This window comes from Thunnus thynnus, chromosome 18 (genome assembly GCF_963924715.1).
Source record: "Thunnus thynnus chromosome 18, fThuThy2.1, whole genome shotgun sequence".
Lineage (NCBI taxonomy): Eukaryota > Metazoa > Chordata > Actinopteri > Scombriformes > Scombridae > Thunnus > Thunnus thynnus.
The window spans coordinates 15953093-15964585 of NC_089534.1; the positions used below are offsets into that span (position 1 = coordinate 15953093).

Here is an 11493-nt window from a genome sequence, read left to right on the forward strand (position 1 = left end):
AATAACATACAGAAATCCACAAGAAGTAAAGCAAAAGATTCGAAGAAAGCTGGAGGAAAAATCACAACTTTGTGTCCAAAACATGTTTGTTTTTCCTGTATCGTATCTTATCCTATCGTCTCGTCACCTCTCGAGGGGGTCCCCCTCCCGTCCCCGACCTGTAGTTTGGAAACCACTTCCAAACCACTGTCCCTCAGATGAAACTTTCCTCTCTCTGCTCTGTGTATGTTTTTTTGGTTGCTAGGGGTGGAGCAAACAAACCTGTGTGTGTATGTGTGTGTGTGTGTGACTTCAGCACCTCCTCTTACATTATTTTCATCCATGCTTACGTCTGGCACAGCAGTTCCGCATTCCTCCGCTCTCTCAGACCTGATCAGTACTTAAACGGGCTGATGCAACGACTTCACATAGTCCCCAAACCTACATCCGACTCATCGCCCGCACCGTCACATTGTTATCTGCGGATTTTGGACGCACAACAGGTTAGTGTCTGAACCGTTGTCGACTTATATGCTGCTATTGTTTCCTGCTGTCTTCATTTTTTTTTGGCACACTCTGGACATATTTGCATCATTTTTCTTGCACTTTTCCCACCACGTTGTAGAAGCAAAACATACTGAATTTTCTTTGTTGTATTATATATGTTTTTAAGCGGCATTTTATGTTTGTTTTTGTTACTATATGCGGATTCATGCTGTTAAAAAGTCAGCGGGTTAATTAGTTTTAAAGTTTTCCGTGCTCCTCACCGCACAATCAGTTAACTTAGCCGCTGCCACAACCGTTAAGTACGTTGTTGTAGCAACTGTCGCTTTATACAGATCGTTATTTACAGACTCGTTAAGCTAAATTACAGCTTGTGTCCGACTGAAGGTATTTTCATCTCGGGATTCTTCCTTTCAGTGTTGCTAAACAGGAGAAGTGTCGGTTAGCCCGCTAGTGGAGACAGTTATGTAACGCTATACACGCCACACATTGTGGGTTTCACAGTAAGTGCTAGCTAAGCTAACTTGGTCTGCTGCACCCGAACTACACGGTTAAAAGAAACGTGAAGTGAGCCTCAGCTTTGTTGTACAGTCATGTCATCTGTCTAGACTGCTGTATTCATCAGAGTCCGCTAGTTTATTTATTTAGATAACGTTAGATTGATAGCAGCTATCATAAATCGCAAAAAGCACTCAATGAGGTTTGTGTGAATTAACAAATATCTGTGTATATATACAAAAGGTGCTATACTAAATACAAATACAAAACTTTAAGGCACGATATTGCTATTAATGTGCATATTAAATGTAAAAATGTGCATTGCAAGTTAAATAAATCTACATTATTATTACATTAGTCCAACTCCTCACTGAAAGTGAAACACATGCCACTAGTTACATAATACTTGCAATACCAAATTTGCAGATTAGATAAAGGGGGTTTCCTCTAAAACACACACAAAAGGACAACTGATGATTGACTTGAACTATTAACCAATTACAACATTATGCCACATGTTGGTGGTTTCTGCTCTTATAACAATACTAACACTTCTGCTACTAATGCCAGTAAATCTTTCTACTTTTCTGCAGCGTCCAAACACAGTTGCATCATTGACAGAAGACGACTGACAGGTTTCCTCTGAGTAAGTATCATTTTTAAAAAGAGTTTTTAGATCTAATAAATCAGGAATAGATTGTGTGTAGCCTATCACCTTCTGCTACATTTAAATAGATAAATCAATAAATAAAAACATCTTGGCATAGCTATTTGACCTTAAAACAAATGTGATGCAAATGAAGTGTGAAGTTTACTTGGCAGCAGGTGAGTACAGCCAAGGACTCAAATTGGCTTGTATTTGGAGTCTTTGCTTTGGCCCATCATAGTGCACACATGCGCTGTATGTTCACCTGCACTGGATAAGAGAACTATTTATGTGTGTGCAGGCCGCACAAGGGGGGATTTGCATACTACCTGATAAACAGACTCCCAATATTTAACGCTTCCTGGTCACCACAGCAATGCTTTGTTTTCTCTGCAGTGTTCTGATGAGCCAGTAAAGATTATCTTCATCTTGGTGTCTTTACTGTGTAACAGTAACTCTATCTAGGCCAGGGGTAGCTTCAGTTATCTGCCCTGGTTGGCCTGAAGGTTAAAGGCCGATCATGGAATTGGAAATATGATGGATAGGGGTAGGTGTGTGTGACTTGCAAGTTCAGAGGTTCAGTGTTTTCCTATATAGCGAGTGCGCCGCTTGCTCGTACAACTGCATGCCATGCAGGGGAAACATATCTGTGTGCTCTTGATGTATGTGTTTCCTCTGTGTCTGTATTTGTGTTTTGCGTGTGTCTAAGTGAACAAGTGTGTGTTGCAGAGGGTTTAAATGCCCCAGCGCCTGCCCGGGCACATCCGTAGGATGGTTTCCGCATAAATGGAACGCTGCAGTGGATTAATGGGGAAGGGCTGACGAGCCGACAAGCAGCGCAGGGCCGACAGGGCTGAGAGGCTGGACGTGGGCGCACAGGGTTTATTTTAAGTAGAAATGCCTTCCAGTGCGTCTCTGGAGAGCAGGAATTGCCAAGCTGCACCTCAGCGCGCTGAATAGACAGCAGACGCATTGCAGGCGAGCGAGCCAACTATGCAACAGCTAGACTCAATGATACTAATACTAATGCTGGGGGAGCAGCTATTCACTGCTGTGGGTATCACATTATCAGTATCACATTGTAGTCCCCATAAGCCTTTCCACATGGTTTGTAAAAACAGTGTGTCAAGACAGCCTAGACGTACACTGTGGAGGAAAACACCCACATGTCCAAAAGTGTAACTGAGAGAAGAGACATTAAAGCCAGTGTTTTTTTTTTGTTTTTTTAAGAGCACAGCAAAAGCTTTTTATTAAAGGTCTTTTCAAAGTTATACTTTCCAGATTTCCTGAATTTCTTTAGGAATTAAAGCCAGTTTTCCACAAAAAGCAGTCTTTTCACCAAATGTCAACCTAAACATTGACCATTAACTCACAGTCTTTTAGAGCAACTAAAGGATTGAACACATTGTACAGTGCAGACATGGGGGGTTGTTTAACCAGAGCAAGCGCCTGCTTGACGTGGGGCAGATGAGGAAATATCAGAGGACAAAGTATGAAACAGCATTAAAGTGACAACCACATGTTACATAATCATGGTGATTGCTTCAACAGGCTGCATTAAATCTAATTTTCTGGACTTGTTTGCCAATATCTTATTGTCAGGGATTGCACATAACTCTGGAGCCCTGGATTTGTCATAGACGTGAACTCCATACATTTGAAATGGATTTTGTCTGCACCTCGTATTTTGCTTCATTTAATCCATGTCTGAGCCAAGCCAAAGCTGTGCCATGCAAAGTCTTAATCCTGACTTACAACGTGGAGGAAAATAGTAACATTATAATAATTCAACCAGGACCACCCAGATGCAGAATATAGATGTGTGACTGTTTGAATGGCATGAAGGCCAAGCAGGAATCCAGCCAACGATCACATAGTAATGTTTGAGTGAAGGCAGCCACAGTTCTCATGCTTTGTGCATATCTGCAGGTGCTTTGTGTTTGGCTTTGTATAAAAAAAAAAAGTTCATTCTTAGGCTGAAGTCTACAATAAATACAATAGTTGAACTTCTCTTCTGCTGCCTTGTGTAATTTTCATTGTGAACAAAAGATAACCTCTGGATGCACTGTACTCCAGCCAGCTCACTGCTGAGACATCCAGACTGTAATTGTGAGGGGGGGAAAATTAAGCTTGCTTATTACTGCTGCAGCTGAGGGTCTCATCATTGACAATCTTGCATGATTACTTTGAATTGCTTTTGGGAAGGTTTGGTTATCTTCATAAGAGGAATTTTAAAGGTTCCTTCTATCTGTCACAGCTGTTTAGCCCTTAGGAACGGCCAAACGAGAAATGAAAGCTGAAATGAAAAGGGATCCTATTTTCTGTTGTCATAAACACTTCCACTCCCCCGCACACGATCACCACCTCGAGTTTAATGACCAGAAATGACCGCAGCATGATCAGAACAACAGCCATTATTGTTATTATTATTATTACGGTGTCTTGTCTTGTCCCTCCAATGAAAATATAATGAAGGGTTGGAGGAATGTTGATATTGTATATTTGGACTGTCCTGTCCTCGAGGACAGATGGTGCCAAATTCCCTGGTTTCCTCAGAGGATTGCGAAAGGCTGTAACTCAACACATAGCCTGACTGAGTGCAGACGGTAATGATGATCGCTGAGACCTTGGCCAGAGATTGAGAGAGCGTGCCTTGGCCGGAGCCTCTGTACTCATTGTTCGTTCTGTGCGCTCGCGTGGAGTTAGAGCCATTGAAGCTGTTTTGCGAGAGTTTTGCAAGATGCTGGTGTGTGGGCCGCGCGACGCCTTATTAGTCCAAAATTAGACTTAAAGTACCCTGACAAAAAAAAGTGGTCAAACAGCATCTTGAAACGTGTACGTGTCTTAACCGTAATGCCGCAATCTGGTGATTTAAACCAGTAATCTGGCAGCACAACAATGCAGCTTTGTCTCAGGCAAGATAAATTAGCCAGAAAATAATGACTCCTGCTTCAGTCACCAAAACGACTGTGCTGGTAGAGTTTAACCTCCTTTTTTAAAAAAGCAATAGTATATGAAGGTAATGAGTGGCCTTTGAAACTCCCCTTTATCCCTCCCCCTCACCCCCACCACCTTTCTCCTTCACCATCTCTATAGGGGATGAGGATAATAAGGCCTCCAGTCGTGCTGCTGGCTATTGGTAAGGGGCTGAATTCCTCAGCACTGCTAATTGCTCTCAGGAATGACTCAGGAAATGGACACATTTGGCTGAGCTGAAGACAGAGTACATACATATAGACATACATACATACATACATGGCACGCTGCCTGCACATTCACTTACAGGAACCCTCACATGCACACTTTGACACACACTCTTCACACACACCTTCAGCTATCCACGGCTCACATGCAGCCAGATTGGTTTTGGGCTGAAGCCAGAACTGGCCTTATATTTCATAACTAATACATGACATTTCCGCTCCCCGCCCTTGGCTTCAGCTCGTCTCCTCTCAGTTAGCCCTGAGAGGCAGCAGTGCCCACACTGCTGCAGGGCTGTGTAGGTGTCTTTGTTTGAGGCCGGTGTGGTCCTAAAAGCTGTGGCACTGGCTTTTCTGCTCGACTGCAAAAGCACAGTAACGGCGTTGCATCATCAAACACTGGCCACTAATCCTTGGCTGCAGGCTGCTGCTGACAGAAAAAAAAAAAAAAAAGAGAAAAATACCCGTCTTTTGAAAAATGTAAAATCACTTTGACTCATGCTTTTGGGTATAATTGTGCACTGCGAGACATGCATCCGCAAAGTTTCCCTGTGTTGTACAGATGAGACTTCTTTAGGGTTTCATGTCTCGAGGCTTGAATGGGTGTTGAATTTTGCGAGGGGGATTTTCAGACACTTGTGTGGCAGGTTGAAAGAGACGGAACAGATTAAACATAAAAAAACCGTTCTACTCAACTTAAAAGTCACATTTAACTAAAAAGCCAGGAACTTCAGGAGTCTGTTATGTGTTGTACTTTACAGCCGCACTATAAATTTTTTGGTATGGCGTATAACTCACTTTTATGTCTCATAATTGAGAGGTGTCTCGCTTCACACGTCATTTCACCTTTGTTTTGGAGCCCGCTGGCAAAACCCCTGTGGGTTTTTTTTAATTTGAGTGATCTGATGTCATGCAGACAAATATGAGGTTTATGTATGATTATATACTGAAAGTGTATGTCTGTGTGTGTGGGGCAAGGGGTGGCCTCAACTGCATGTTTCAACAAGCCATAGCAAGGAATGGGGGCTTTCCTCGCAATATGTCTGACTGAGCACACATACCATACAGTGGGTTGCATTACAACGCGCTGCACGAGAGCCAGTCCAATAGACATAAAATAAGATTAGACCTGAATTGAATTATATTTTCAGTGTCAGTTTCCATTGAAAAATCATGTTTGCCCAGGTCGGAGCCTGATCCATCCGAGTCTGTAAACCCCGTCCTGAGTGTCTGGCCAACTTGGATGCTGGACTCCATTTTTTTGGCTCTGAAAGCGATTTGCTCAGTCATTCCTAATGGGCTCTTCAGTTCCTGTGGCTGTTCTCTCAGCACAGGGGTTTACTTCGGATTGCATCTCTTGAGTTCCAGCCCAGTTATTGGTCAGCAACGAGCAATGTAAGAAAGAAGAAGAAAAAACAAAAAAAAAAACATGGTATACTCTCGAATCACGTGTCGGGGCCATCTGCTCATGTTTGCTCGACTTGTTAAAGAGTTAAGTTACAGACGTGCACTTCAGAAAAGATCTGAAATTTAGACGTAGCATTTTAGGCTGCGCTGTCCAAAAATCTCAAATATGTTCATTGTTTTTGCGAGTTCACAGAGGTCTCTATCAAACACTTTATAGTAAAAGTTATTAAGTCCCTTCAGCCCAGTGATTCATACCATTGTCTGGCTATTTTTTAACAGCCCTCTCTCTCTCTCTCACTCAACCCTGGATTAGCTGCCATATGGTTTGCCTTGTTCTTACACAGCGTCTCTGCAGAATGAGAAGGCCTTGGCACCTTCCATTCCTACTCCTCTCCCGGGAGTTTCACAGAGAGGGAATTTTGTCTGCGAGAGATTTTTACCAGGGCTGTCTTGTTCTTTTCCTCTCCAGCAAAAACAACAGGCTGCTGCCAAGTGCAGTGTAAATGGGAGTATACATACAGTGGGAGAGAGAGGGAGAGAGAGAGAGGGAGGGGGAAGCAGAAAAAAAAAAAAGGAAAGCGAGGGAGGGGGCAGCAAGGAATTAAATAATAAAATGCCTCATTGGACACTGGCTCCACACACTGACTTGTCCTTGGAGCGAATAAATCATGCAGACTGAAGGTGGTGAACAGGTCAAAAGTAGTATGAACAGAAAGGTTTTAAAGCACAGATGCATCATATCTTCCGCTGAACTTTAACATCTTAGAATAAGTTTTAGGTAGTTAATACAGGAAATTTAGATGTTACATGCAGATGAAGATCGATGAAACGAGTTGTGAGTCAAACAAATACTTTTTTAAGAAATTTGGGACAGGTATATCTCCAAGCTTGCGTCACTTATCAGAGAAACAACATTTCAGAATTGATTTCCTCTTTTTAAAAGTGAACCGATTTGGTTTCTGCCATGCTCAACAGTAAACTCCAGCCCAACTGTAAAAACACTTAAAGACCAGCCCATAAGCAGGGTGGAGTACATTAGAATAGAGTTACATAACCCTGCTTTTTTCATTACCTCCTCTATGGCTTTTGTAATAGAACAAGTCTTTCAGCCCCTGCAAAAAAAAAAAAAAAAAAAAAAAAAAAAAGTAGCAAAGAAGTAAAAACTTGGTATAACTTACAATACAGTCAGCTTGTCAGCTAGTTACCCACCAGCAAAGTCAGCTGTTTTTCGCAGCACCTCACAATACACGTCTTTGTTGGTTCCATATGAGAGGGGCTTTGTTCGGTTTGCGCCCAACCTGTGGAGGTTCAGCTCTGGCCGAGAGCTTGTGTAGAAGTCACACTGATATATCATCAATCTTTTTTTAAAACTCGCTTTGGGTTTGGCCTGTAATATGAGCTGCCATCTTGTCAGCGTGCTAAAGGTTATTAGAGTATCATTTGTTCAGTTGTATCAGTGGTGCAGTGTGGGGGGGGTTGTTGAAAAATAATTTGATCCATCTATTTTGTTTCTATTCATTGAAATATGTCATCAGCAGAAAGTTGTGCACATTTACTTGCTGGATTTAGCATTTTGAGAAAGGAAAAAAAAAAAAAAATTCTTTTACATAAATACCCGACAGTTTGAGTGAAACAATTTCTTTTTAGACTTTTCTAAAAGTTCCTGTGCCTCTCCTCAGAGATTGCAGGGATGGGCTGGGTAGAGTCGGCTCATATTACTCTGTTCCCATCTGTAACATTTGTTTTTTATTTGGCCATCAGAAGTTTTCCAACTCTTGGTCTTACAGTAATTAGAGAGACGTCTTAATTCTCCAGCCACTTCCTTTAGGCCTGCACAAGTTCTCCTTTTTCTCCTCTCTGTCCCTCATTCCTTCGTGATTACATTAAAAAAGTGCTGCGGTCAAACCCTCTAAACTACCCAAAATTGTTGAAAGAGGGTGGCGGTGGAATGTGTGCGTGTGTGCGTGTGTGTGTGTTACCCGCTCTGTTTTGACACAAATGCTTTTGATATCCTCCGAATCCTCATTACGAAAAACCAAATGAACATTCAAGATGAAAAACCACTCTGTAAATGATCGGAAGCATGAGTGTAGAAGATAGTCCTCGGCTTTATGTGATCGTGGCTTCCCTTTGCGTGTGAAGCTACAGAGATGAGTATGTAGCTGCTGACAGCGTGAAGTTTGTTTTTTCACTGGCTGCTGACTAAGAAGATAACACAGCTGTCAAAGCTGTCAACGTTCGAATGCATTCTTGGAAACAGCAACCTGTATTTAGAAAGATGTTTTAACGACAAGGACAAAAGACATTAAATTCATCTTTTTTGTGGATTGAATGCCAACACTGTAAGATCAATAGAGATGCACTCAGATGAGTAGTCAGATGGCTGGAACATGATAATGGATGAAGGATACAAATGCATGACTCATATTATGACTTGGTAGTAGAAGAATGAGAAATGAATATACAGTATACAACCCCCCCCCCCCCCCCCCCCGAAATGACAAAATATATAAAACGATGAAGTTAAACAAATCTCTCCTCTCTCTCCCTTCTTCTCTGTCCCCACAGCGGCGGTGGTGGCCGTGTCGGACATGATGCCGGGACAAATACCTGACCCTTCGCTGGCGGCGGGCTCCCTGCCCAGCCTGGGCCCGCTGGCGGGCATCTCGGCCACCACGCTCACTGATCAGCTGAAGCTGACGGACTTCCGTCAGCTGGGCACCATGCTCTCCCCGCTGCATTTCCTGGGGAGGCTGGGGAAGAGGCCGCTGGCCATCAAGACAGAGGTGAGGAGGAGGAGGAGGAGGAAGAGGAGAGAAGAGGAAATAGTGCAGAAGTAGGGTGTATGACAGAGGAGAGGAGGAACAAGAAGAAGGTTATCAGAGCCCTCTACCGGTCTGCAGCTACCATATGTCTGTGCGCCATTGTGGTGCCAGTTGCGTAGAAACAAACACCTGCTTAAAAATGTTTAAATGTCTTGAGAGCAGGTCAGAAAAATATAAAATGTTGTGGGTGCAGCGCTCTGAACTCATTATGAGACCTTGTAGTTTTAACTTAAACTAATTAAAAAGTACAAGTATACAATATATATGTATATAGGGGTGTGATATTAAAACTGAGTGAGCATACAAGACATCGCATTACATATTGATTTCTAATTATAAATTTAGCCCCCTCTAGTGCTCGATACAAGAATTACTTTAAAGTTGCACAAGGTGATCACTACTTTTTGTTTTTAGGTTTATGTAATTCAGAAAGTTATTATCTGATTCTTTTTTATACAATACAATAATATAAAACCTGTTTCTTATATTAACAATACTATATAATATTGTGTTTACAGATGGACGAAGATGAAGAAAGGAGGAAACGAAGAAGAGAGAAAAACAAGGTAGCAGCAGCACGATGCCGAAACAAAAAGAAGGAACGGACTGACTTCCTTCAAAGGGTGGGTTCATGACACAGCATACTGACCAGCAGAAGCAGAGCAACAAAGGGCAGTAGCCAAGAATAGCCTGACTTCTTAGTTAACCTGAACAACTCATTCACATTGAAGCCATTAAACTCAACTCAGAGCTAACACGATCAGGTTAATTCAATCCTGGTTTAAAGTATCTGAATTACTACACATGCATGACTTAATGACACAGATCAGAGATGTAAAGTGCAGACTGCACAGCTGCAATGCATTTATAACTTAACACATTGTATGAAAAGTTAAAATAAAGTAAGGAATACAACAAAAACCACTGTCAAAAATATTACAATACTGAATAGCAGTGTGTGGTGGATCAGGAGTGTGCAGAAGAACATCAACATACTGTTCTTCTCATTTCATGTTTCTGTTATTGGTCTCAGATCATTTTTAGAGGTGGTAAAAACTAACTCACACACAAATTACTACTTTGAAGTACTCTGAACAAGCGCCCTGCAGTACCTTAAAATTCAACCTATTTGTCCAGGAATCGGAGCGTCTGGAGATGGTGAACTCAGAGTTGAAGGCGCAGATCGAGGAGCTCCGTATGGAGAGGCAGCAGCTAATGGTGATGCTCAATCTTCACCGGCCCACCTGCATTGTGAGGACCGACAGCGTCAAAACACCCGAGAGCGAGGCCAACCCCCTTCTGGAGCAGCTGTCCGCTGAAACCAAGTGAAACCAGGAAACAAGGGACGCGGAGTCCCTGAAGCCCAAACTAGCACCATCGTGGCAGCCATTTAAAATGAAAACATTACTGGCAATACATTTCTAAGTAAGCACTTGAGCTCCAAGCTGGAGACTTTTGGAGACTCTGCCCAAAGACCTGCGGTTGTAGGGCTTCCTCAGTACTGCTACATGAGCTGGCTCTGTCCATTGGAAGACTGGAAATACCCAGTTTCATCTCTGCATTAAGTGTTGTTGTTGACACCCACTGTGCCTAGTTGTTACTTCAACCATCTCTACATAAAGGGACCAATGGCAACAGTAGAGTACGACTGGAAACAACGCTGAGGAAACACACTAATATCAATATGGTGCTCTGTTACAAAAGCCCTGAGTAGACTGTGTGGCATTGTTTCAATGCAGAGGCCCCACAAAGGCTTAGTGTTCTGCAGTTTTCCTTTGTATGCTAGCTGAAATATACAGGTGTAGAGTTTTTAGGATACAATACTCAGTACAAGTACACCAGACGGAGTAGAGGTTTTTTTTGTTTGTTTTTTGTAATAATGATGATTTCTATACCCTGCCTCGACGATGGCAGTTACCGGTTGATCCGATTTGTGGTGACGCTGGCGTCATGAAAAGCACATATACACAAAATGTTTACACCCTTGTTTTTTGGACTTGTTGTCTGTCCATTATTGTACTTGTTTTATACTGCTTTGTATACATAAACATATATGAAATGCTTGTTAATCACTTGATGTGATTTGTCTTTTCAATCTTTACGGTCTGTCTCTTATCATGTTGCGCTGTTAAACAGCTGTGAAAACAAGCAGATTTCTTTTCAGCTGAGCAGTATTTCAATGTCTGTTCTGGACCTGTATCTGCTATGTATGACTCTGTTACCCTGAATAGATTAAAATTTATTTTCTAACTACAAGTAAGAACAAGTCTTGTTTTGGTTTGTTTTTTTTATCTCCATCAGACATGTAATATTTCACGCCTGTCTGGGTTTTCACCATTGAAATTAATCTTGTCTTTGTTCCTCCTAGTCATGACACCAGAAGTATCAAGTGACAAAAAGTTGTGCAATCATGTTTTCTTCAGCTGAGGCAAAG

The 11493-nt window shown here is 42.1% G+C and overlaps 1 protein-coding gene across 1 annotated transcript; it reads left to right on the plus strand.

Annotated features, from left to right (window-relative positions):
* The first annotated feature begins 323 nt into the window (after nucleotides 1-323).
* LOC137169489 (jun dimerization protein 2-like) lies at nucleotides 324-11315 on the plus strand. Its single transcript, XM_067572714.1, has 5 exons — nucleotides 324-482; nucleotides 1575-1627; nucleotides 8803-9020; nucleotides 9578-9682; nucleotides 10197-11315. The coding sequence occupies exons 3-5, from the start codon at nucleotides 8826-8828 to the stop codon at nucleotides 10386-10388; spliced, it is 492 nt and encodes a 163-aa protein (XP_067428815.1). The 5' UTR covers nucleotides 324-482; nucleotides 1575-1627; nucleotides 8803-8825; the 3' UTR covers nucleotides 10389-11315.
* The last annotated feature ends 178 nt before the right edge of the window (nucleotides 11316-11493 follow it).

Bases quoted from the DNA above. Each gene is read 5' to 3' on its own strand.
- LOC137169489 (XM_067572714.1), top strand. From the start codon at position 8,826: ATGATGCCGGGACAAATACCTGACCCTTCGCTGGCGGCGGGCTCCCTG. The intron at 9,021-9,577 runs GTGAGGAGGAGG...TTGTGTTTACAG, and splicing joins CGCTGGCCATCAAGACAGAG to ATGGACGAAGATGAAGAAAG. The intron at 9,683-10,196 runs GTGGGTTCATGA...CTATTTGTCCAG, and splicing joins GGACTGACTTCCTTCAAAGG to GAATCGGAGCGTCTGGAGAT.